At 35.0% G+C, this 27732-nt stretch overlaps 1 protein-coding gene across 1 annotated transcript in view; it reads left to right on the top strand.

Moving 5' to 3' along the window:
* Positions 1 to 27467, top strand: part of POLI (DNA polymerase iota) — a 30873-nt gene extending 3406 nt beyond the window's left edge. Inside the window, exons 3-10 of the mRNA XM_026496339.4 lie at positions 712 to 876; positions 4123 to 4275; positions 6143 to 6379; positions 8160 to 8338; positions 9281 to 9372; positions 11803 to 11933; positions 15083 to 15288; positions 17120 to 27467. Of these exons, the coding sequence (XP_026352124.2) occupies positions 712 to 876; positions 4123 to 4275; positions 6143 to 6379; positions 8160 to 8338; positions 9281 to 9372; positions 11803 to 11933; positions 15083 to 15288; positions 17120 to 17938 (1982 nt within the window). The 3' untranslated portion in view covers positions 17939 to 27467. The remainder of the gene's footprint in view (positions 1 to 711; positions 877 to 4122; positions 4276 to 6142; positions 6380 to 8159; positions 8339 to 9280; positions 9373 to 11802; positions 11934 to 15082; positions 15289 to 17119) is intronic.
* Positions 27468 to 27732: the final 265 nt, after the last annotated feature.

The following is a 27732-nucleotide window of genomic DNA, read 5'->3' as shown; positions in this document are numbered from 1 at the left end:
GTTCAATAATTACAGCATTCATTGGGGGGAGATCTTTAATGATTACTGTAGGTTAGCACTTGTAACAGAGCATTGCTTTATATTCATTGGAAGTTTTTCTCTCAGAAACCAGTAATTAATTGTACTCAGTTATTTTCATCTGCTTTATTTTTCTGGTGAAACATGGCCTAGACTTTATATAGAGAGAGTTAATTCAGTATAAATTAATCTTGTTTGTATTGTCTGAAAAAAAAATCCTAATAGGATTTTATTTGTATCTTTTTGCTGAAGACTCCAGAGAATATACTGATTTATGATAATTTTTGTTAAATTTTACTTCATAGAACCTTGATGAATGGAGGCTATACTATTTTAAATGAATAGAGCTTTATATTCTTAATCAAAATAAATTGCATTACAATTTACAATTATAATGTGGAATTAGAAAATTTTATTTTAGGGGCGCCTGGGTGGCACAGCGGTTAAGCGTCTGCCTTCGGCTCAGGGCGTGATCCCGGCGTTATGGGATCCAGCCCCACATCAGGCTCTTCCGCTGTGAGCCTGCTTCTTCCTCTCCCACTCCCCCTGCTTGTGTTTCCTCTCTCGCTGGCTGTCTCTATCTCTGTCGAATAAATAAATAAAAATCTTTAAAAAAAAAAAAAAAGAAAATTTTATTTTAAAATGTTTCTTTAATCCTGCTCAGTTTTCTCATAAAATAATTTCTTTTTATAGGAGTTCAGCAGAAATATTTGGTGGTTACCTGCAACTATGAAGCTAGGAAACTTGGAGTTAAGAAGCTTATGAATGTCAGAGATGCAAAAGAAAAATGTCCACAGCTGGTATTAGTTAATGGAGAAGACTTAACTCGTTACAGAGAGATGTCATATAAGGTTACAGGTACAGATCATGGGCAATATACTTTCACCATTAATTTGTATATAGGATGCTCATTCACTACATGAATCTTTTAATTAGTAAAATGCCATAAATCACTTCTTTTTGCTAATAACTTTTATTTTGGATTTTGCCTGCTTTTAAAAACATTTTATATAAGAGGGTGGCTTTATGTGAGTAATGTTGAGAAAAAAAATACAGTTGGAAGAAATTTGAAGTCTCTTGTGACTGGTGTTTATATAAATGTGAGAAAAAATGTAAAACAAAATTTGGAAGCGAGAAAATGGAAAGATACGAAAGAAAGTAAAATATTTTTTAAATTTTCTTTTCAATTTAAATACCAAGTTTAAATGAATTATGAGGAAATATCTGTACTCTGATGCACTAGCAGTTGGGAGAGGCTTCTGTAATGTTCAATTAACACAATTAAAAACTAGATTTCTTAAGCACTATCAGCAGAAATAATGGCTATATTAAATTTTTCTGGGATTGTGTGTGTGTATATATACACACACACGTATATATACACTACATATTATAGATAAACTCTTCCCTATTAAGATTTGGATTTGAATCTTAGAGTTTTAGTAAATTACAGGACAAATGAAAACATATTTGTACTGGCGTATTGCAAATATATATAATTTAAAAATGTATAAGAATCAACTGTTTATCTTTTCTGCTGTTGTTTATGCTTGTTCTTTTGTAAACTGTAGCAGTTTTCAGATGAAAGCGTTAAATATAATATCCAAAGTCCTTACAAGTTTACAAGAAAAAGATACTTAAGAAAAATGGATGAAAAATATGAATAGGTAGTTGACAAAAAGAACAAACGCAATGTCCACAATTATGTGGAAAAAGAATACTCAAATTCATTAGTAACTAGGGAAATTTGAATTAGTGAGATATTATTTTATGTCCATCATACTTGAAAAAAATAAAGAATGTGAGAGAAAGTAGAAACAAAATATTATACATTTACAAAAAGTAATACGGAAACAGTTTTTGAAATTAAAGATACATACTCTATTTTTTAACCCTGTGATACTACTTTTTTTTTTTTTTTTAAGATTTTATTTATTTAATTGACAGAGATAGAGACAGCCAGCGAGAGAGGGAACACAAGCAGGGGGAGTGGGAGAGGAAGAAGCAGGCTCATAGCAGAGGAGCCTGACGTGGGGCTCGATCCCATAACGCCAGGATTACGCCCTGAGCCGAAGGCAGGCTCTTAACCGCTGTGCCACCCAGGCGCCCCTGTGATACTACTGGTGGGAATTTATCAGATAGAAATAAAATCATGAGAACATATGTACAAAAATATTTCTTGTAGCATGGTTCATAATTGGTAAAAATATGGAATAAAAACAAATGCTCATCAGGATGAGAATGGCTAAGTTAGGACGTCTCTGTGGTGGAATATTATATAGCCATTAAAAAGAATGCATTGGTGCTATACTGTTTGACTCAGAGAGATATGCCTTGTTGAGCAAATGGCAAGATGCAAAAACGTGTCATATGTGTAAAACAATGGCTCAAACCCCTCCCTTTACACATACATATATGTCTGTATATAAACAGTAAGGGAAACATGAAAGGGTGTATACTAGGTTTTTAACATTAATTAACTTCTGGAGAGAGCATGGCAGTAGTGAAATGGGAGAAGGGGGAAGAAGGGCTAGCCAAGCAAAGATAAGAGTATACTCTGACAATATCACTTGTGCATCCATGCAAAATTGTATGTGTCTGAATATTAAGAAGTTAATCTTTACGCAGAAGAGGTTATACATACAGATGTGCCTCTTGGTGATCTTTCATACTGTTCATACAGCTCTTCCTCATTCTTTTTAATGAGGAATAAATCAATCAGTATTTAGTATTCAGAGCTTTGTGCATGATTCTGTGTTTAATTTGCTCTTCTGCTTAGTACTTTAAAAATCTTGTCCTTTGTTTTTCTTATATAATATATACTTTTGAAAAAAAATTGCAGAAATTGGTGAGGGAAGTGCAAAAGAATCCTTGTATGTGGTCAAACACATTGTAAGTCTTAGAATAGGTAAATGGTTTTCTCTGTGTAGACTGGAAGTGATTTTTGGTGGTCACCAGGTTACATTGTTATCTTTATTAATTGTTTTCCCCTGATATGGTCAAGTTGACATAAATAAAATAGTGGTATTTTTAGTGTTTGTGTAAAAAAGTGATCTGTATATACTTTTATTTCTGCGCTTTCTTATTATAGCACTTTGAGAACCTATACATTTTTATGTAAGAAGGGGCTAATAATTTGTTTTCTGTCATTCTGCTGGTATCAGGTGATTCAGAGAGAAATGAAAATTCTTCTCAATGATTTCAGAGTTACTAGTTTCAATCCTAAAAATAAGAATTGATTGTCCTTTTGAATTTATTTCAAATCTTGATTCAGTTCAATTTAGGAAGCATTTACCTTAAGGACAAGGTATTGTGCTAGGTGCTGGACATTCAAATACATGTAAGTCATGATCCGTGTCTACCCTTAAGGAATAAACTGGAAGATAACTAATCGGAATCTTGCATTGTAATATATTTTGAAACTTAGGTGACTTTTCTTTTTGACTCAGTGATAATTCGAAGTTTTACTTATTTATTTGAGAGAGAAGGAGAGTGCACGCACACTATTGGTGGGGAGGGCAGAGGGAGAGGCAGACTAGACTCCCTGTTAATGTGGAGCCTGATGCTGGATCCCAGGGCCCTGAGATCATGATCTGAGCCAGAGTCAGATGCTTATTAACCCACTGAGCCACTCAGGTGCCCCTGGAACCCTGGAAGTTTTACATTTTATTTGTTTTGTCTTTTTAAGACTTGTGGAAAATACAGCTAGAATATATTATTACTTGTCTCTACTTTTCTAGGCTGACTATAATTTACTCTTTGGAACCACTGTTTCAAGATCATAATGAACTACAAGCATTGATATTTAATGTACTACAGGTATAGAAATTATAGGTGTAGGAGATTGAGCTAAATATATTGCTATAAGCATCTGTCCAGGGAATATCATTTTGGACTTATTTTGTTGGAAAATACTGCCTTTACTCAAAATGTGGTATAGAAAAAAAAATCCAGTTAATGGAGGACTTAATTAAAGATATTGTGGAAGTGTGAATATATGTAAAACCTTTAACATATTTGACATATTTTTAAGCATTAAATAGTTAAATCCATTTTAGTTATGACTTTAGTTAACTTCTGCGTGCCAATATTATTTCAATCTAGAGCTGTTGGAAGAATTCAGTCCAGTTGTTGAGAGACTCGGATTTGATGAAAATTTTGTGGATCTCACAGAAATGGTTGAGAGGAGACTACAGCAGCTTCAAAGTGATGAACTTTCAGCACTGACTGTGTCAGGTCATGTATATAATAATCAGTGTAAGTGGATTCTTACTCTATTTAGTAACTAAAAGTACCTATATTTCCTGATGGTCACTGAATTCAGTGAGTTCAACGAGTTGACTTTATCTTTCTGAAAATTTTATGGCTTTTTTTGGAGGTATAACCATATTTCAGTGATCTGTCTCAAATGACTAAAATTAGGTATTGCTATTCCATATTAAGTAGGCAGAAAGTGAGATTTTGATGACGTGTGTAGCTCAGTGCTCTGTGTGCTTTTCATTTCTCTGACACAATTAGTGTGTTACCATTTTTAAGACCCATAGCGCCTTAGGTCATCCTTAAGTTATAAGAGTTGCCTTAATAATATACTTTTCAGAGTAATTTTTGCTTCTCCGAAAACTGTCTTTAAGCAAAATTTTGAGGTAAACTATTAATTTGTGTTCTGTTGCCTCTTTTGCTTGTTCCCTTCTGTTCCCCCAGGCATCAAACACTCATGTTGCTCTCTGAGTTCCTGAGTTACTCTCTGTGGAAGCTTGTCCAGGCCTATCTGCCATCTTTTGCAAGCTCATATTCAGTCAGTTTGATAATCTTCACCAGCTTTTAGCAAGAAAACACAATAGTCCATCTCCTTCACATATTAAAGTATAAATGACTGATGGTATTTCCAGAGATACTTGCTTTTGAAAATAAGCTTCAGCAAGCCCCAGCGAATATCTATTAGACTTGAAAACATCTTGTAACTCTGCTGGTGACTTCCGTATCATACCACATGGAAGACATGGTACCCTGCTTTTGTATAAGACTGGCCCTGACTTTCTTGCTCCTAGGTCTCAACATATGTGTCCTTTATCCCCCTTTTTTGAGAGCTGGTGATCATCTCCAGTCTAGTTCTCTGCCATCCGATACTAAAGAAGAAAAGGGGTAGAGCTACAGTTCTCTTCTAGAAGAGGACATGAAGCTTTTCATGTGTGTTTTGTACCTGTTCTTTTGTCACATATAAGGACTGAATAGAAGAAGGTTCTAAGTATGTTTCTTTATAATTTTTAAAGCAAATTCAGTATTTGTTAGAACATATTACAGAGAGCTAGGTTTTATATCCTAAAAAGAAAATGTCTAATTCTTCATGAATCATTCCTCATAAGATTCTGTTAAAAATTTTTTTCAAACTTACAGAAAAGTTGACAGAGTAATACAGTGAGAACACTTATTATGCCCTTCCTTGTAGATACACCCATTGTTATTTTCCTACATTTACTTTATCTTGCTCCCTCTTTATTGATTGGTTGGTTGATTGATGAACCATTTAAAAGTAAATTGTAGACATCATGACACTTCATCTGTAAATACTCCTGAGGGTAAGGACAGTCTCATAAAATTCTAATACCATTTAAGCGCTAAGAAAATTTGTTTCTGTATGATTTCCCTACACTTTTCATAAAGATCTCTTAAACTATGTACAGATACAGAATCGTTTTCAGTAACACATAGAGCTCGTGTGTGTGAAGTTTAGATTCAGATCTTTAAAATTGTAATGTTAGCTCTCTTATTAGTGTAATACTTCTACTTTTATGCTTGCCTACAGTTAAACACCAGTAGAAGTTTTACTAATGTCAGTAGGAATTTTTTTTTATGAGAGATCAGTTTTCATAATCTGTTAATCATTAAGCACTTCCAGGATGCATTCACTATCACAGGCACTGGGAATTCACTTCTGGGAGTTATTTACTTTACAGAATTCCTATGAAGAATGAACGAGATGAGTTAAGTGGCTGACAGTATGGTGGTAGTGGTGGTGGTGGGGGGGGGTTGGATATAGGTTAAGCTCTGTGCCCTTTTTAAACTCATTTGTAAAAAAGAAAATTGTTTTTATGGTGACTTTTAACGATATTGGCTGTTTTTATAGATATAAACCTGCATGACATCGTGCACATCAGACTACTTGTTGGATCTCAGATTGCAGCAGAGATGCGGGAAGCCATGTATAATCAACTGGGTCTCACTGGCTGTGCTGGAGTGGCTTCTAATAAATTACTAGCAAAATTAGTGTCTGGTGTTTTTAAACCAAATCAACAAACAGTGTTACTACCTGAAACTTCTCAGGTTCTCATTCAGAACTTGAGCCATGTAAGGGAAATGCCTGGTAAGACATTTATAGTTGGAAAAATATACATTAGTTTTATTGTATTTCTTTAAAAATCATAGATACATGTTATTAATTCTTACAGTCTCTATACTTGGCTCTAGGATAAAACCCAAAACCCTGATATTCTCTAGAGGGAATCTGGATTAGGGAACCTATGAAAGTACTTTTCTAGTTTCACCTACTTTTTGTATAGTTTGAATATGATCCTGAAAGTTATAACCTGGAATCACGGTCCTTTGTTTCCATTCCCTGCTCCATATTCTTACACCGTACACTGCATCTAGAGAGGGGCATTGGCCTTTTACTAGCTTTGCTTTGGGATTATATAGAAAATATTAGGGCTACAAGGGACCTTCCAAACCAGTTAGGCCAAGTTCTTATTTTAAAGATGAGGAAACTACTTTCCTTGAGGGTGTTAGTGACCTATTCAGGTCATGGGGCAAATTTCTGTCTTTGAAGCTCAAATATGGTTTTATAGACCTCTAATAAGGGATATGTTAAACTTCATTTCTATGGCATTGCTGGGAAATAAGATGTTGGAATTCTGTGGAAATGAATTTCTAAGGCAACTGAAACTTTAGGTGTCATAACTTTATATTTTTAACCCATGTTTGTATGATTACAAAATATTTTGTACGCTGCCTTGTCTTAATATAGTATATGTGTAACTTGAAGTTTTCTGGTTGACTCTGAGTCTGTGTTCTGAAGACAGTTACTATGTCAGGTTGTAATAAGCTGAAGACTGTATGTATACTGATCATATAACATTATTACTTGGCTTTACTTTTTGAGTTCTTGTATTAATTTTTTTTTTTACATGTTTTCTCTTTTCTTATTGCTAAATTGGCAGCTGTCTTTTATTTCAGCTGTGAAAATAACTGACACACTCCTTTAATAATTTCCCTTCAAGGGGTGCCTGGGTGGCTCAGTCAGTTAGGCCTCCGACTCTTGATTTTGGCTTGGGTTGTGATCTCAGGGTCATGAGACTGAGCCCTGCATGGGGCTCCATGCTCAGCACGGAGTCTGCTTTGAGAGTCTCTTTCTCTCTCCTTCTGCCCTTCCCGCTTGTGCTCTTTTTCTCTCTCTCAAATAAATAAATAAAGCTTAAAAAAAAATAATTTCTCTTCCACATCCATTGCCTTTGATTTACTTCTTTTACTGTGCAGGGAAATCAAAATACTGTCGAATTATTTTTTTTAAATGGGAGAAATAAAGGGGCACTAAATTACCTGTGCATCTCAGGTAAGGTGATGAGGTATGACTGAGTTTTAGTGCAAGAACTTTTGATAGTTTTGCTAATGAGTAGAGTTTTTTGTTTGTTTGCTTTCTGGCTCTTACATTTGGGATAGTAAATATTGCCAGATATGACTTATGGATAAAAGTGGATTATTATGTGTAGGAATCAGGTTAGCTGATTAGCACATGCTAATTAATTTTGTTGCTGTAGTAACAGTCTTTCTTTGCATGAATTATAACCATTATTCTTGAATACTTCCAAAGTGTTACGTAACAGGTGGTAAACATTTCATTTTATCAAGACAGCATTTACTGGTTGTCTCCATATCCATTATGTTGTACTAGGGTTGTGAGATTTTCAAAGTGGTTCATTTAAGAGGTCCTAAGCAGAAGAAGGGCAGCCTGATTTTCAATAAAATTTAATCCTAGAAAAATATTCATTATGGAATTTAAAGATGTGTTTGGTATATATCTGTAATATTTTAATTAGCTTTATTTTAAGGAGAAAAACTACTGTAACACTGTATTTCTTTTTGTCTAGGTATTGGCTATAAAACTGCCAAACGTCTTGAAGCGCTGGGTATCAGTAGTGTGCATGATCTTCAAACCTTTTCACCCAAAATATTAGAAAAGGAGTTAGGAATTTCAGTTGCTCAGCGTATCCAGAAGCTCAGTTTTGGAGAGGATAACTGTCCTGTGACGCCCTCAGGACCACCTCAGGTACATGATAATGATATTTATTTCAATTGAGTACTGTTTGTCGCATTATTTGAGATGAAGATTTCTGGTTTTAGTACTGTGTTCTTAATAGCTCAGCGGGGCTTCTAATTTGCTTATTAGATTAGTATACGATCTCTTTCCTATGAGAAGCTTAATTTATTAAGTTAGCAATTTTTTTTTAAGTACTCTCCATGCTGGAGCTTGAACTCATGACCTGGGACCAAGACCTGAGCTGAAATCAAGAGTTGGATGCCTAACTGACTGAGCCACCCAGCCGCCCCTAGATTAGTAAATATTTTTAAATTGGATATAAGAATTAGTACTTCTGTTTCAAATTAGCTACCTGGATTAAATATCACTTAATTTTAACAGCCTATATTGCATACATTTTGCAAAATATTTTAATTTTTAAGAAATCTTGTTTTCTGATTAGTCTAACGATTTAGGAAATGGAGACAGGTATAATCAGCTAGTTAACGTTGATTTTTTTTCCCCCTATGTGACAGGCACTTTACTAAGTGCTTTATATACCTTAGTCCATTTAATCTTCACAACAAAGCTTCAAAGTGGGTAGTACTATTATTTGTTCATATCTTTTACCCTCTCTCCTGTTCTTTTTTTAAAGATGAGGATACTGTACTTCAGAAAGGTTAAATAACATGTCCAAAGTTAAACTCAATTTCAAGTGCTAGGAGATTAAGAGCCTCACGGTAATCATAGAATAAAGCTTGGAGTTGGTACTAGAGCTTTATAACTTTCTTGGTTTTCTAGTGGAGTACAATAACTTGCAGATAAACGAGTTAATATATAAGTGAACTGAATGGCTCAAATTAAACGAGAGGGAAGGTGGTAAAGAACGTACTGACTATTTGGCATGCACACTCATAACGGGATATGCTTTTTCGGGTTTATGATAAATCCCTATTTGTGCTTCTTTGGTAGTCTTTTAGTGAAGAGGATTCATTTAAAAAATGTTCATCAGAAGTTGAAGCTAAAAATAAGATTGAAGAATTACTTGCCAGTCTTTTGAACAGGTGAGTTTCCATTTTGCCATATCATTCTATATATTCTGTATAAAGTATATGGAAAGTATAGTTGATGTTCTTCTTGGAACTTATAGACTAACTGGAGACTGAACAGTGTAAAGAGAGATCATTTATCATTGAATTTCTCTCCATTATAAACTATTACAAAGATAGTAACAGGTGCTTCTAACTAAATTTAATTTATTTGTTGCCATTAATCTTAGTTTTAGTAACATTATGGTTATACTGCGGCTCTTAAGATGCTCATAGTTACTAAGAAGGTTTTATGGCCATCTAGAATCTCTACACCTATAAATTTGTGATGATTGAGGATAGGAAATTATGAAGAGCACCAGTGATGGAGAAAGTAGAAGAACCCTCATTATCTCCTTTGCCTCAGACTATGTAAAAGAAAATGGACTCAGACAAAGGAATAGCTCAGTGGGGCTATGTGTAGGCAGTCAGAGTGTGGTGTGTGCAGGGCACTGGTCTGTAAGGACATGAACATGTCAGCTGGGATTATGGATATATGAATAGCATAGCGTAAACTGAACAAGATGTTTAATTTTCTGATGCTCCTTTACTATCATGTATCTGTTTCTCAATGTTCCATAGAAGAGTATTGTCTCTTTTCCTCCCATTTCTTTGATTTCTCAAAATAAGCTGTCAGGGGTCTAATAGTTTTGAGTAGCTGTGCTTCTGTAAATGAGGGTCGGATCGCTAATTATGACTAGAGAAAAAGATTTTTAGATGATTCTAAGTCTCAGTAAACTGATGAGGTAAAATTTCCTACAGCTTTGCTCTCACATGCTGTGTGCTTCTCATGTCTCGAGCAGAGCCGTGCAGCTCATTGTTTGCTGCATGCAACTGGGGCTGGCTGAATGATCCAGCTGCAGTGATATAACTCAGGCTGGGCCTCTGAGTGTGCTTCTGAAACTGGGTCATCTGCTCTGCTTCAGCTGAATGTGAGACTGCTATGAAATGTCTGGCCAGTGGAAAGAGCTCTGCATGTAGAGAAACCACAACAATTTTATAGACTTTCATATTTGAACGATCAACCCAGAAATGCGGCTAGGTGCTCTAAACCCGTAAATTACCAACTATGAACTGTTTATCCGTATCTCTGCTTTCCATTCCCTTTCTACACCATGGCCCCTTATTTCAGTGACTAAGATATAATACCATCTAAGTGGCAAAAAAATAATTGTGTTCGTGTGAATGTGTTTTCCCTCTAGTTTAAGCTTGCTTAGAATATAACCTTTACCTAATTAATTATAGGAACCAAGTAACACTCTTTAAATTTTAGTATAATGACTTAATAGAAAAAGTTTAACTGGAAGATATTTAAGCTAGTAACATGTTTACAGGAACCGTGTAAGATATTATCTTAGTAAGGCAGCAATCAAGACATTTTGTGATAAAACAATAAAGAAAAAATTACTTATTATAAAAATCCAAATTTCCCAGTTCAAAATCTTCAATTTGATTATGTTTAACAGTGTACAATATTTTTATCTTGTGTTTTTGATTTTTTAATGTTTTGCCATACATATAAAAAGAAAAATATTATTTTTTAATGACATTCTAGTAATTAGATTTTCTACTTTTTAGGTGAATTTTCTGTCTCATTGAAACTTTTCAACACTAAAACCAAGACCATTTGAGTGTAACACTTTTTAAGATGCATGTACATGTACTACTTAAATATAGTATGTAATTGATCTTTCAAGCTATTGCTCTTATTTGCCATATAATGGTGATATTACTGTTCCTTGGGTCTATTCAGGAGTGCTTGTTGACAAAAGTTATGTCATTTAAATTTTTTTTTCTTTTTGTAATCTTTTTTTTTTTTTTTTAAGATTTTATTTATGTATTTGACAGAGAGAGAGAGAGAGAGCACAAGTAGGCAGAGAGGCAGGCAGAGGGAGAAAGAGAAGCAGGCTCTCTGCTGAGCAGGACCCTGGGATCATGACCTGAGCTGAAGGCAGACACTTAACTGACTGAGTCACCCAGGCACCCCTCTTTTTGTAATCTTATTTTTTTTTTCCTGTGTAAAAAAATCTGTCATTTTTCATGCATTTGCCTCTACCAGTGAATGAGTCCCTTAGTTTCTTAAATTTCCTGCTGATTTTATATGTTGCTTTTAGTTATGTTTGTACTTGGATTATAAAATGGCTTGTTATAATTATATCTTATTTCTGTTTTTTTCCTGATTGCACTCAATTCTGAATGAGGCCTGAGAGCCTTACATTTAAGATTTTAGAGCTTTGGTGCATAGATGTGGTGAAATTTGTTTGGGTTATTCAGAGTCTTTTATTACTGCCTATTATCAACCATATTTATAATTGTTAGGGTTACTAAACTGATACCTCTATAGATAAAAAAGTCTTTAGGTAATACTTCTCTAATTCCTTGTTTCCACTTTCTCTTTCCTTTTAGAGTATGCCAAGATGGAAGGAAGCCACATACAATCAGATTAGTAATCCGTCGGTATTCATCTGAGAATCACTGTAGCCGTGAGAGTCGTCAGTGCCCTATTCCATCGCATTTGATTCAGAAGTTAGGGACAGGTATGGGCTAATTTTCTAAAAATTTAATTGGCAGGTTGAACTCTTAAAAAAACTTTGAATTAGAAATATGATCCAAAGATGGAGGGTCTTCACAGGGAGTTAGTGAGCTATTAAATACCTTCATTCTATCAGGAATTTTTACAGGAAAATGTTTTTTAATAGATAATAAAAATAAAGATGCAGTTAGCAGGGTTTCCCAAGTTCAGAGAAAACAAAACTATGATGATGTATTATATGGCACAAAATAACTTCTTTATGGGCATTTAGATTATTTCCAGTTTTTGGCTATTAAGAAAAATGGTGCTATGAATATTTTCATGCAAGTCATTGGGCAGATGTATGTTTTTGTTTACCTTGGGTAGATTACAAAGAGTGGAATTGCTGGGTTATATGGTAGGTTGAACTTTAAGAAACTGCCGAACTTTTCCCCAAAGTGAGTATAACAATTTATATTCTTACCAAGAATGTATGAGGGTTCCAGGCTTTCATATTCTCTCTCACACTTAGTATTGTCAGTTTACTTTATTGTAGTCATTCTTGTGGCCTTGTAGTGGTATTACATTTGTTTTGTGTTTGTTTGGTTTTTTTTCTCTTTTATGGATAATGCTTTTGGCGTCCTATATAAAAATTCTTTGCTTAACCCAAACATCACAGATATTTCCTCCTGTGTTTTCTTTTAGAAATTTATAGTTTTAAGCTTTACACTTAGATCTACTTTGAATAAATTTTTGTGTATGGTGTAAGATAAGAGGCTTAGTCATTCTTTTGTATGTGGATATCCAGTTGTTCCAACAGAATTTCTTAAACAGGTTATATCTTGAATTCTCATGGCATCTTTGTCAAAAACTGATTGACTCTAAAGAAGTTTATTTCTTGATTTTCTTATTTCATTGATTTATGTGGTTATCCTTATACCAGTTCTGCCCTATCTGATACTTTGTTACAAGTTTTGAAATTAAGTAGTGTAAGTTCTCCAGCTTTGTTGTATTTTGAAATTGTTTTGGCTATTCATGGTCCTGGGCTTTTGTTTGTGGGAAGATTTTAAAATAGGAATTTAATTTTTTATTTATTATAAGTTTATTCAGATTTTCTATTTATTTTGAGTCAGTTTTGGTAACTTATCTTCTAGGAATGTATCCATTTCATTCAAGTTGTCTAGTTTGTTGGCATGAAGTTGTCAATATTCCCTTATTATCCTTCTAATTTTTGTAGGATCTATGTCTCCTCTTTCATTCCTGATTTTGGTAATGCATGTTTTTTCCTTTTTTCTGTATCATTCTAATAAAGGTTTATATGAGTGAGGCCTCACTCAAAGGTTTTATTGATCTTGTTCTAAGATCCAACTTTTGGTGTCATTGATTTCTCTGTTGTTTTTCTACTTTCTATTTCATTTATTTCTGCTCTTTGTGTTGCCTTCTTTCCGCTTGCTTTAGTTTAATTTGCCTTTTTCCCTCTGGTTTCTTAAGATGGAAGCTTCCATTATTTGTTTTATACTTACCTTATTTTCTAATAATTCGAGTTTAAAGTTATACATTTCCTTTTAGTGGTGCTTTAGCTGCATTCCGTAACACTTTGTTGTATTTCCTTTTCATTGAGGTCAAAATCATTTCTAATATCCTTTGTGATTTCTTCTTTGACCTCTAAGCTTATTCAGAAATTTGTTGTTTAGTTTCTAGATATTTGATGTTTTCTCAAATTTCATTCTGTTGTTGATTTCTGCTTTAATTTCGTGTTGATCAGAGAACATATTTTGAGTAATTTCCTAAGCAGAAATCAAGAGTTGGAGGCTTAACCCACTGAGCCACCGACGTGTCCCTTTAGTTTTTTGAACATATCTATAGAAGCAGCTTTGAAGTCTGCTAAATCCAAATCAATTTCAATTGACTGCTTTTTGCTCCTGACTCTAATCACACTCCTATTTCTTCATGTATTATATTTTGTTGAAAAGTGGACATTTTAGATAATGTATTCTAGCAACTCTGGATTTGGATTTTCTTCTTGTGGGCTTTTTTTTTTTTTTTCCTTTTCCTTTTCTAACTTGTCTGAACTTAAGCTGCAGAATCTACCTCCCCTGTGATGTGTAGCCTCTGATTTCTTTGCTTAGCTTTTTTTTTTTTTAATTTAAATTTAAATTTTTTATTTTAGCTTCTGAGGTTACCCCTGTGTCTGCCTAGTTTAGTGGTTAGCCAATGACTGGTCAAAGCTTTTGCTCAAATGCTAGAGCCTGAAAGGCTTGTGCCTTCAGATAAGTGCATGGGTTGGAGAGTGCTTTCAAAATTTAGGCCATTTTCAACTCTGCCTTGGCTTTTATTTTCTGTAGCCCTCTTGCATCTTCCATGTATGCTTGTTGCTGTTCCAGTCAGTAATGTGTAGAGAGCTTGGGCCCTCTCTCCCCTCCCCTCCATGTGCACACAGTCTCCCAGTCAGCTGGGGTTATGAGGAGAGCTTATCTGATCCCTTTGTGGTTCTCTCATTTCCAGATCTCCTGGTTAAATTTATGGCTCGTCTACTGATGTTTCACTCAATCCAGCCACAACTGTAACCTCAGGCTAGAGAGCTGTGTGATTTCCCCACTTGTTACCTACCAAGTTTATTCACTTTACCAGAAACTCTGCTGGGTATGGGCTTTTGCCCTCTGCCTCAAATCAAGTCTGTCCTTTCTGGCAGCAAAGCTACTGGCTCTCACAGACAGCCTCACCCTGGCAAGACTGCTGCATAGAAGAAGATACAAACAACCCCAGCCAGTAAGGCTGCGGTCTCCTCCTTTCTCATCTATAAGTTCTACTAGCTTTTATAAATCAGTGCTTCTCAATTTATTTGCCTTTGGTCCATTTTCAGATCCTCAAAATGGTTGTTTTTGACAATTTTGTCCAGTTTTATTATAGTTTTTTGGGGAGAAGATTTTCTGACCTGATCACACTCCCATAACCAGAAGTCCCATATTTCAAATCATCTGAAAACTTTAACTCATTTGGCATTTAGTATTAGTGTTGAGATTGTCCCGGTATAGTATATAATGGCAGGATATTCCAGTGATATCTCTTTGGGATTTTAACTTCTTAATCTAAGCAATATAAATTATATTGAGCTTTTAATATTAATTATGTTATAATGTGCTTAGATATAGTCTTCTCAAACATTTTGTTTAGGAAATTGCGATGTGATGACCCCAATGGTTGATATACTTATGAAACTTTTTCGAAACATGGTGAATGTGAAGATGCCGTTTCATCTTACCCTTTTAAGCGTGTGCCTCTGCAACCTTAAAACATTAAATACTCCTAAGAAAGGGACTATTGATTATTATTTAACACCATCATTATCAACAACTTCACGGTCTGGCAAGCGCAGTTTTGTAAGTACACTCTTCTTGGATTTGTGTAGTTAAATTACAAACCTAAGTTTGTGTTCCATTGGTACAATTTAGAGATCTTTTGGGTGAGTGTTTGAATGACTGATTTGTGTATGTTACCTCTCATATTATGGTTGTCAGCCATAAGTGTACTGTACTGTGATCTAAGAAGAAAACATAAGCATCACTAGATAAAGAGAATACTGTTATGGAGGTTCCTTGTTTTGGAAGTGTTAAAACATTTTATAGCAACAGGAATATGATGATTAGCTAATAAATATGAAAACATTTCTAGATACTGGAAATAAAATTTTTTGTCTATTAATTTATACATAAACTACCAGTATCCCCCCAATGTTTTTGTTAAACTATTTAAATTTTCTTGGTTTTGAAATTACACTGAATTTTGATAGCAAGATTGATATAATCTGACTACTCATTCTACAATTGTAGAAATTAAGACTGTGGCAGTAGAGAAGCAAAGGCCAGTCATATTTTCAAGTGACTAAAACAAAACCTTATATATATGGCCATTTAGCAAACCTGTAGTTACTAAATATGGGATGCTTTAAAAAATAATCATATTTTACTAAATTGTGCTTGCCTACGATCAGCTCTTAATTCAAAATGTTTTTATTATTTGTTTTAATGTTTAATCAGAATAATTTCAGTAATATTTTCATTTACATTTCAGTTGAAAATGAGAACAGAATACTGTTATAGAAATAACGAATCAGTGCCCTCTTTTTTTTTTTTTTTTAAAGATTTTATTTATTTATTGGACAGAGAGGGACAGCTAGCGAGAGAGGGAACACAAGCAGGGGGAGTGGGAGAGGAAGAAGCAGGCTCCCAGCGGAGAAGCCTGATGTGGGGCTTGATCCCAGAACGCTGGGATCACGCCCTGAACCGAAGGCAGACGCTTAACGACTGCACCACCCAGGTGCCCCTATCAGTGCCTCTTCAAATTACTTTTTTCCTGTAGCCCTTTTTATTCCCTTTATTAACTGAAATTTAAAAAGGAGTTTACTTTTTACCTCTAATTTGGTAGAATCAGAATTATAAGTCTTTAATTTATAGTGGTATTAGAGAGGTAAACATAAGCAAAAGTACCTTGTGCATGTGGGCATATGGTAAATACTGTGTCCCAGATCTCTTCTCCTTTTACTTTTTTTGCAGTTACTGTTATGTTGATGTTTCCTGAGTTATATTTGATTGTGTATACATTTTCATGGTGCTTAAAACTAGAGGGAAAATTTAAGTGAAAAACTTTACATAGAAAAATTATGCAAATTAGAACTGAAAGTGTTCTTAAATTTTTATTTTATGTAAATATAAACAGCATTATAACTTCATATTGATGTAGGATTTTTACCGTAGAAATATATTTTTTTCTTTCTGTTAAATGTTACACTTCAGAATAAGGATATTGAGAAAACCAGCCCATGGTGCTCTATGCATATATACATATTTTTTAGATACCTGTAGGTGAATCATTTACTTTTCTAGGGTACCATTCCTTTATTCACAGAATTGTAAATTTGAAAACACGATTGTTAAGGTACTTTCCAAGTTTCCAAACACGTACCTATCTTCTGACTCAATGCTATCTAGGAAGGAAACCTCTCCCTAGGATAGTGGATAAAAACGCACACAATAGTGTGACTAATTGTGGTGGATTTATCATCTCTAGTTGTTTGGAACTGGCCACAAGGAATGAAATTATTGAGTAGGTTAGAAAGATGTTGGTCAGATAATGGCTATAGTACTCTTCAGCAGCATGAGTATTGAAAAGATATCAGATATCTGAAATTGCTCTGTTATTCTTGTGTTCTAGAAGATGAAAGACAGTCATACGGAGGATTTTTCCAAAGACAAAGAAACAAATTGGGATTTTCTACCATCTGGAAGAATTGAAAGTACAAGAACTGGGGAGGCTCCACTAGATACTAATATTTCTAAAGACAAAGACAGTGATGAATTCCCACTCTGCTCACTTCCTGAGGGTATTGACCAAGAAGTCTTTAAGCAGCTTCCAGTAGATATTCAAGAAGAAATCCTTTCTGGAGAATCTGGAGAAAAAGTTCAAGGCAAACGAAGTTTGAGTTGTCCATTACATGCCTCTAGAGGAGTATTATCTTTCTTTTCTACAAAACAAATGCAAGATAGTCCCTTAAGTCCTACAGATCATTTATCCAATAGTAAACAGGTATCGTCTGTATCTGCCTGTGAACCAGGAACATCAGGTTTAAATACCAGGAGTTCCTCTTCTCCATCTAGCCAAAAGGATTATTCACATTATGTAGACAGTAGATTAAAAGATGAACGAATGAGTCAAGGACCTAAAGAATCTCAAGGATTTCATTTTTCAAATACAAACCCTGCTGTATCTATTTTCCATTCATTTCCAAATTTGCAGAGTGAGCAACTGTTCTCCAAAAACCGCACTACAGATAGCCATAAGGAACCAATAGTGACAGTCTCTCATCATGAAAGACTTAGAGAAAATAAAGAGCAAGATTCTAGTGATGAGAAAATTACCTTTCCTTCTGACATTGATCCTGAAGTTTTCTACAAACTACCAGAAGAGGTGCAAAAAGAACTGTTGGCAGACTGGAAGAGAGCAGGGTCAGATTTCCCCATTGTACATAAATAAGCATGTTCAGAAAAAAGGTCTAGAAAGCAAAGGAAAGGCCATTGTTCTCAGATTTAGCTATTTATTAAGCTCCTCTAAATTAAACACTAATAGATATTCAATAATGTGGAAATTCAATATAAAATGTTCTAGAGAAAAGCAAGTATAGTTATGGGAAGTAAATTCTGGCACAAAGCATAAAAATATAACAGAAGAAATAATGTAAAATTATCTTATTTCTAAAGTTATTTTATATTGCTTTTCAACAAAAAGAATATCATGGTTAGTATTTTACATTTCCCCAAAATGGGGGGGGGGGTGAGGGGAAGATATATACATCTATGTGTAAAAAATAGACTAGCCAAATCATTTCTATGACATAGCAAAGAACAGGTTTTTTTCTGTGAAATGTGGAATGGCTCAAGAAATTCAGCCCATTAGGAAATTTCCAAATAAGAAATTATTCTGCCAACCACTAAAAATACAGGTATCTTTGACTGAAGTACTATGTACCATTTAATAAGTTGATTTTTAAAAAAATACCAAAACAACATATATCCAGTTAATGCTTCTGAGTACACCAGAACCTACTATGATGCCTAGTACATAAAAGGCACTCAGTAAATATCAAAAGAATCGTGTGTCAGGGGCCGGGTGGGAAGTTGGGCAGGGGAGTGTACATGTTGTAGAGAACTAGAAGGAACTCTCCATCCAGGTAGATTAAGGGAAGGAAGGATGGACACCAGAAAGGCAGTGTGATAGGTTTTTAAGAATGCTAGGTAATGGAAGAAGTCCATTTCCTTCTGGCTAGTCTGTGTAGGGTTTTAAAGTAATGATTAGATGTTTTTGAATCTTCTTATTTTTGGAGATGAGATTAAGTATGTCATATCCACAACAAATACAATTACTAAATCAATAGGTGTTCTCTTTTTCCCATTGTTAATTGCCTTCACCATTTGCCTGCAAGGTTAAAAATTAGGTATAAGGTTGTGGACATGTTACAATTTGCAAGATGTAAGCTTCTAGAACACACCAAAGTGTATCTCAGCACTGATTCAGAAGAGTCCTGTCCTCGAATTTATAACCTTTGCAAATATAATCTAAAGAAAAGATGATAAAAATAAAGTATACAAATGTGAATAAAGAGTAATGGAAGATACTTTCTTTTAGGTAAGAAGTTTTAATTTAGTTTTAGATTTCTTGAAATTTGAAAATTTCCTAACCCAGGATTTTTATTTTTTTATTTTATTTTATTTTTAAAATTTTTAAAAAGATTTTATGTATTTATTTGACAGGGAGAGAGACAGCCAGCGAGAGAGGGAACACAAGCAGGGGGAATGGGAGAGGAAGAAGCAGGCTCCTAGCGGAGAAGCCCGATGTGGGGCTCAATCCCAGAACGCTGGGATCACGCCCTGAGCCGAAGGCAGACGCTTAACGACTGCGCCACCCAGGCGCCCCCCTAACCAAGGATTTTTAACAGGGAGTTTGAGGTTATCAAAAACAATAACTTAGAGCAAGAACATCAAAAGTCATTCACATGCAAATATTTGGTACTCTGGGTCAAGGACTACGGAATTTTCTACATGTAGTATACTGGTAAAGTTGTTAAACTGATAAAAAGGATAATATTACTGTTTTAGATAATACATTAAAATTTTTTCTAATAATCCTTGTATTATTTCAGCTAGAAATTATTAAACAGGTTTAAAAAAAAAAGTTAAGGGTAAAACAGTTTGGGCCAGTTTAAAAAGAGAATAAAATAGTAGTTAAAATAAAATAGTTAAAAGTGAGAATGCAGTGGGTATTATCGCAGCCTTGTTACTTATTCTATGGCTTTAAGTTAACCTTTCACTATCTTCGTGCCTCTGCATTCTGACTTTTTAGTTCATCTTTTATTTCCATCTCCTTTTAATCCTTGTTTTTTTTCCTTTGGTGTTCTACAGATTTACTGTGATGTTTGGAGATGTGAATTTCCTTTTCATCCTTAGCATATGCTGGCTTCCTGTTTTTCTCAATTCATGTTAGTTCCGTAAAACATTTGGCCACTGGTTCTTCAAATACTGCTTTTCTATTCTTGTAGGACTCTCATTGCACAAGTGATGGATATTCTTATTCCATCCTTTATGTCCCTCAATCTCATAGTTTTTGTCATCTTGTTTATCTGCTGCATTTTGGTTAATTTCAGCAGCTCTGTCTCTTGCTCCTTAATTTGTTTTTCAGCATTGATCTGTTTAAAACACTAATGATGGTTTTAATTTTAATAATTATATTTTTCATTTGATTCTTTTTCTAATCTTCCCATTTATTCATTATAGCCTTTTATAAGTCCGTTTCTAATTTTTAAAAACTCATAAATATTTCGTATTCTGTTTTTGATTATTTCAATATTTTAAGTCTGTAAGTCTAAGTTTTTGGATGTTGTCGTGCACCTGTCGATTAGCCTGTTTCCTTGAGCGTGTGGCCGAGCTTAGTCTGTGGGAAGACAAAGGACCGAAATTGTGCATGCTCCCCTCAGATACGATTTGCGTTTGCTTCCAGTGAGTCAGTACGAACCCATTCGGTATCACTGTAGCCCCCTGAAGGATTCCTTCCTGAATGCAGTTGTCTTAGTTTGTCTTATTTTCAGCTCCCTGACCTTGCTACAGTCCCAAAGTTTTGTCTCCAAAGGTCGATTGCAGGCATTTGTGTTCGGGTGAATCCCACCTTTCACGTTTGCGTTTTGCCTGATGCTTCCTGATCCTTTCCTGCTTTTGTTTCAGCTCAGTTTTTTCCCCCTGTGATTGTAGGGGATTGGTCCTGGAGATTTCCCTTATGTAGTTTAACCAAGAGTGAATTAAAAAGTCTGTTTTCTTTGCAATCTAGTATTTTTGTATTGAAGGAACTCTTAAGAGTATTTGTCCCACCATAGTGCAGAAGTGCAAATCTATTTGGACTTATTTTTTCCATATTATTTGTGCTTTGTTTTTCTCTTTTTCTGTGCTATGCTTCTTTCCCATCCTTTTTCTCATCTTGTTTTTTAATTACTTGAATTTTTTAAATATATTTTTCCTTGACTGATTTGAAATGTAAACATTCTAAATACTTTTGATTACCCTTAATAATTTAACATGCCTAACATCCAAAAATGGTAAATATATGTACCTTCTTCCAAACAACATAAAGATGTTAAAACTTGTTAATTTTGGTTCCTCTAGTTCTTTATTGACCTCCAAATTGGATATTATCAATATTTTATGGAGTTAATGTTTAGGTTTGCATGCATGATTATCTGATTATCTTTTTTTTTTTTTTTTTTGGCTTACCTTTTTTTACTAGCATCTCATACATTCATTCCTTCAAAGTGGAATTCACTTTCTGAAATTATTTCTTTAAAATTGTGGATTTTGAGCTGACTTCTTTGGCCTGTTCCTTTTATCTTTGGAGATCTGCAGTTTTTATTACATGTCTAGCTACAGATTACTTTTTATCATGGTTGGGATTTAAGTGCTTTCAAATCTGCAGGTGTATGCCTTCATCAAATCTGAATTAATTTCAATATTTAAAAATATTTTATTGTGAAATTTATATGCAGAAAAGCGCATAAGTTAATGGGTAATTATAATCAACAACTGTGTAACTAGGTCAAGAAATAAAACATATCAAGTGATCAGGAAGTCCAGAGGTTTAGTTCGTTTGTTTGTTTTTGGTTATGTAACTGAACTTAAGGGGTTCACTGTTGGGGTACATCACACTGAACACAACCAAAGGAAATGTTGAAAGCTAAGAACTTTTTATTGCTTGTTACAAGTAAGAAGATAGGGCTTCATAAAGAATTGTCTCACCATGCTGTTAGTGCAGGAAACTTTTATCAGTGTGAGGGTGGGAGCAGGGAGCTTGCACAGGCCCTTTTGGTTCAATGGCCCATGCCTAGCATGTCATGGGGTAGTGCATACATCATACGTTCAAAAAATGGCAGAAAACTCCACCCATAGAAGGAGATCTTAGTATTAAAATGAGCTAAAGGTAACTTTAGGACAACTCGGGGGCTTCTGCGCTGGTCCTCCTCAGCTCCAGTCCAGCTCAAACTAGCTCAGATATGGGGCTCTCAGATGAGACACACCTAGCAACCGGCTGTCAGGAGAAACACCTAGTTGAGCTTCTACTTGGCTGGAACTGTTGGGTTGGCAAAACAAAACACATTCCTTCCCTGCTTTTGTCCCTTCCCCTTCCTTCTGCTGAGAGCTTTCAGCTCCCTTTGAGTAACTTTCTGTTGCTTCCTAGCTAACAGTTTTTTTTTTTTTTAATTTAGATATAACTGACATTTTATTTCAGGGGTACAGTGTAATTATTTGATATCTGTATATATTGCAAAATGATCACAGTAAGTCTAGCATCTGTCACCATTCATAGCTACAAAACTTTTTCCTTGTGATGAGAACTTTTAAGATCTAAGGAAGTCCAGAGTTTTTCTTAGGGTTTCATCATGTTGGGAGGATTTTAGTAAAGCATTGACCTTGTGATTAAACTCAGTCTCTAATTCCCCAGGCTCCTACCCTCCCAGGATGTCAGGATGGCTGTCTCAACATTCTAATTAGGTGGTGGTCTTTCTGGTGTGGGCTATTGCCATCCTAAGACTTCCTGTTGGCATAAACTATCTAGGGCCCCCCCCCATGAGTCACCTCACTAGCATGTACCATGATGACTAAAAAAGACACATTGTTTGGGAAATTCTAAGGGTTTTAGGAGCTCCATGCCAGGAACCCTGGACAAAGACCAGATAAATTCTGCAGAATATTTTGAAATATGTCTTGAAATGTTTTATGACCCCAAATGCGCCCTACTTTAGTAAATGTTCTGTGTGCACTTGAATGTGTTTTGCTGTTGGGTGGAATATTATATAAATGTCAATTAGCTTTATTTAATTGGAGTTCAAGTCTTCTGTATCCTTACTGGTATTTTTGTATATAATTATTGAGAGAAGAGTATTCAAATCTCCAACTATAATTATAAATGTATCTTTTTCTCCTTGCAGTTTTTTATCAGTTTTTGCTTCATGTTATTTGAAGACACATTCAGGGCTATTATGTTTATAGGAAATGGCCCCTTCATCATTCTGAAATGACCCTCTTTAACCCTGGTAAATTCTTTGCTCTGAAAACCAGTTTCTTCATTAGAGCCACTATAGCTTTTTAAAAAAGTAATGTTAGACTAGTGTCTTTTCCCATCCTTTTAACCTATTTGTGTGTTTATGTAAAAAATGATATTTTGGGGGGTCATACAACAGATAGTTGGGTCTTGCTTTTTCATTCAGTCTAATATCTTTGCCTTTTAATTGAGGTTTTTGACCTTTATATTAACATGGTGACTGATACAATTTTGTTTAAATCTACCAGTCTGCTATTTATTTTCTATTCTTCCCCATGTGTTCTTTGTTCCCTTTTTTTTTTCTCTTCAGGCTTTTAATAGGATTTGAGGTTTTGTTTTGTTTTTTGTTTTTTTATCATTCTTTTATCTCCTTATTGGCTTTGTTACCTGTAACTCTTCGCTTTGCCATCTTAGTGTTGCTTTACAGTTGGTATTATACATCTCTAACTGCCACTTCATGCTTAGGGGCCTTACATCAATATACTTCCATTTCTCCCCAGCTGGCCTTTGTGGCCTCTGTGGTATTGTTACCATACATTTTACTCCTCTATACTTTGTAACCCCATAATATATTTTTAAATTATTTTTATTTTTGCTTTATACAATCACATGTGAAATATTTTATTTATTTGTCTTAGAGAGAGAGCGTGTGTGTGGGCAGAAAGAGGGAAGAGGGACAGTGGGGGAGGGAGAAGGAAAGGGAGAGAATCTCAAGCAGACTCCACACTGAGCACGGAGCCCAAAATGGGGCTCAATCTCACAACTCTAAGCTCATGACCTGAGCTGAAACCAAGAGTCGGACGCTTAACCGACTGAACCACCCAGGCCCCCCTATACAATCAAATTTTAAAAAGAGCTTTAAAAATGAGGGGGAAATGCTGTTACATATACCCACATTTCTAGTGCTCCTCATTTCTTTGTGTAGATCCATATTTCCACCTGATATCTTTCTTTTCCTGCCTGTTAGACTTTCTTTAATATTTTTGTACTGCAAGTTTGCTGGTCATGAATTCCTTCAGCATCCTTATGGCTTATATCTTTCTTACGTTTTTATTTTACCTTTATTTTTTGAAGATAGTTTTGCTGGGTATAGAATTCTAAGTATTTCTTTTTATGGGGGAGGGCAGGGGTCTGGTTGCCTTTAAGGTTTTCACTTTATTATTGGTTTTAAGACATTTGATTATGATATTCTTTGTTATAGTTTTATTCATGTTTGTTGTGCTAAGTATTTGTCAAGCTTCTGGAATCTGTTAGTTTATAGTTTTCATCAAATTTGGAAAAATTTCAGCTATCGTTTGTTCAAATATTTTTATTACCCCCACCCTCTTCTTTGGGCACTTGATTTGCAGGGTGCTTCAAGTTGTTCCATAGCTCACTGATACTCAGTTAATTATTTTTTTCAGACATTTTTTTTTCTCCCTCTGTTAACTTTTGAATAGTTTTCATTGCTCTGTCTTCAAGTTCACTAATTATTTCTTACATAATTTGCTGTTGCTTCTATTCAGTATGGTTTTCGTGTCAGACATTTTATTTCTTTGGATATCTGATTTCAGTTGTTTTTGTATCTTCCATGTCTCTACTTTTAATATACTCAATTTTTCCTTTACCCTCTTGAATATGTGGAATATTAACTATAATTGTTTTAAGGTCTCTTCCTACTAACTGATATCTGTGTCATATTTACAACTATTTCTGTTCATTTGCTTTTCTCCTCATTATGGCTCATATTTTTCTGCTGTATGCATGCTTGGTAATTTTTTTAAATGAAGTAATTTTTTTTAAAGTTTTTATTTATTTGAGAGAGAGCACAAGCTGGAGGCAGGGAGGGCAGGGGCAGAGGGAGAAGGAGAAGCAGACTCTCTGCTGAGCAGAGATCCTGACTTGGGGCTTGATCCCAGAACCCTGAGATCATGACCTGAGCCACCCAGGCACCCCATAAATTGTTTTGCAGTAGTTGTGAATTTTGCCATGTGCATAGTGGATGTTTTTCCTTTTCTGTAAATATTCATGAGTTTGGTTCTTGATCACTTTAATGGGTTATTTTATTAGGTGCAACCAGAGCAGTATTTGGGACAATGTTACCCCACTACTGAGGCAAAATCCTTCTGAGGACTATTTTATATGCCTTGATTTTTGTGAGGAGGTTTTCTGCTCTGACTAGTTATAACATAAAATATCTCTGGTCCTGTGTGGGTCCAGAACATTGCTCCCTCTGCTTTTTTCACGTGGTTCCTTCCCCAACATTGGGTAATTTGTTCATATGCATGTACTAATCAGTACTCAGTCAAAGACTAAAGAGGTATTCTGTGCAGCTCTTGCCAGTTCTGTGCTCTATGAACTCTAGTCACCCTGGTGCCTCTACACTCCTGACTTTGTCTCCCCAGTTCACAGAAGGGTGCTAGGTTCTCTAGGGCATCCCCCTTCCAGGACTCCACCTTGGAAACTCCTTCAAGAAAGTAAGTTAGGGCAGTTGTGAGGCCTCATTTGCAGACTTTTCATTTCTGCTGTTTATATATAAATTTTTAGAGAGTAATTTCTTGTTCTCTAAATGTTCCTGTCTATGGTACCTGTTCTTGTTTCTTGGATACAGCATCTTCTCATCTCTCTAAAGTTGTTACTGATAGAACTTTCCAGGATTTTGTCATACTACATAATCTTTCTTGAAGTTGATTTTATTTGTTTGATTAAGTGTGCAGGATGAAAAACCTCATTAGAAGCTCTGGTAGTTTTGGTAGGACTTAATCAGCTTTGAGTTCTATGCAGGATGATCTGTCTGGGCCATTTTGGGAGGAACTCCTGATGTCAGTATCACTAGATCTTTCCTTTAGGGCTGGTTATGTTTTTCAAAGATGATTCTTAAGGTATCCTGCTTAGTTTATGGCTTCCTGGCTGCCTGTGTTATAGGAACAAAGTTGAGGAGGGGGAACTGAAAATTTCAGCATTCAGTATACATAAGATTATTTAATCCTGTTCTTAGTATGCTTCCTAGGTTCTCAACTGTAGTTGGCATTGCCCAGTTCAAGAGAACATCTGTTTTACAGAATAAACCTCCAATCTTCTGTTGGAAGGAAGACAATATAGGGATATGTTTTTCATAGTTTTTACCCACTCCCCTTAACCAAGTGGTGCTAGCATCATGTTGTTAATGTAGCATGAATCCTTAGGGGAAGAATTAGATTTTATCAGTTAGATGTAATCCCACGATTTTTGAAAGGTGAAAAATGCAACAAAATTTACACGGTAAAGATGAGATGGAGTCCTGCCCATTTTGACTATTTTCTGCAGACAAGACTGCAAACATGAGTCATTTTTATAATGATATTGCTCAGTCTGTTCTCCAGTTTTCTGGAGATAGAATTGTCATGGAGGTGCTGACTGGACTCTTTGTTCAAGTGCCCACTCACCAACTCATAGATGTCAAGAAATATTTGGGGAAGTAAAAGTAATGATCCCCTGATGTTTGAATTGTAGCTGTAATATATGTTCTTGCATGTAATGTTTCCAATGTAGACTTAGAGGTAGTGGCTCTTCTGGCAGGTATTCTGGGAGACATCCCTGGTATTCTGGGAGACATCCCTTGGCCGAGAACCTGCCCCTCCAACTTTTCCAACAATGTTCCACGGACCAGTTGAGCTGTTTTAAATCCACCCCTTTCTACTTAAAATACCTAGATTGTTTCTTTTCTGTATTGTTCCTAGGATGATACAAAGTTCTATTTCATTTTCTTAAAAACTGCTTGAACCTTTTCTTACACTCTGTATTAAACCAGTTTATTAGTCCTGTCTTTATTTTACTTATTTTAAACATAGCCATGTTAATTGTGTATTAGGTAGTACAATGTTTGAATTCTTTGGTGGAGGACTCTAATTCTTTGTCTTATTTATTATTTCTTGGGACAACCTATTCATGCTGGTCTTTCTTCTCAGGTATTCTATGATTTTTGTATTATGGGCTCACACTTGTTGGGATTTATTTGTGGGACTCCTATAAGGTCTGGATACTGATGTATCCCTCCAAAAAAATATTTACAATTGCTTCTGCCAGCCCTTTGGGAAACCATAACCTTGGACCATTTTAATTTCTCATCTGTACAATGAAACCCTAGGTCTGGGCAGACTGTGGACATGGTTTTGCAGGGGATACTTCTACCTTTTCCCCTGAACCCATTCATTTGTCTTTTATTTTATGGTTAGATTATTTTTTTCTAATTCACCATTTTACTGAGAGGATAGTCCTGTGAGGTTCCTGGGCCATTTCATCCCAGTTACCTGCCTTGGATGGGTCCACGGTTTTGTCCTTTGCCTATAAACTTAGATTGATTTATTCTGTTCTTATTTACCACATTTCTCTCTTTTGCATACTATTTCCACTTGTAAATAAATGATTGAGTTGTGTGGAATTCACTCTCATTTGTTATCTCACAGTATTACCTGTACTGTCTTTTTTTTTTTTTTTTTTTTGGAAAAAGAGATTAAAATCTCCATATGTAACCTTGTTCTCCTGTAAAGTTGATTGACATTAACAGCAATGTTTTACAAAGAGTTCTGCTTTTAATATGTAAAGGTAAAGCTCTCATAATTTGGTGATATTTGGGTATCCTTTCTTTCCTAAATTGTATTTATTATATATTAGGCATATTAAAATTTAAGATATTGAACAAATATTTTTAAAATATGCTAAAATATTTTGAG

This window comes from Ursus arctos, unplaced genomic scaffold (assembly GCF_023065955.2).
Source record: "Ursus arctos isolate Adak ecotype North America unplaced genomic scaffold, UrsArc2.0 scaffold_17, whole genome shotgun sequence".
NCBI classification, from domain to species: Eukaryota; Metazoa; Chordata; class Mammalia; order Carnivora; family Ursidae; genus Ursus; species Ursus arctos.
This window is presented reverse-complemented; position numbering and strand designations above follow the sequence as displayed.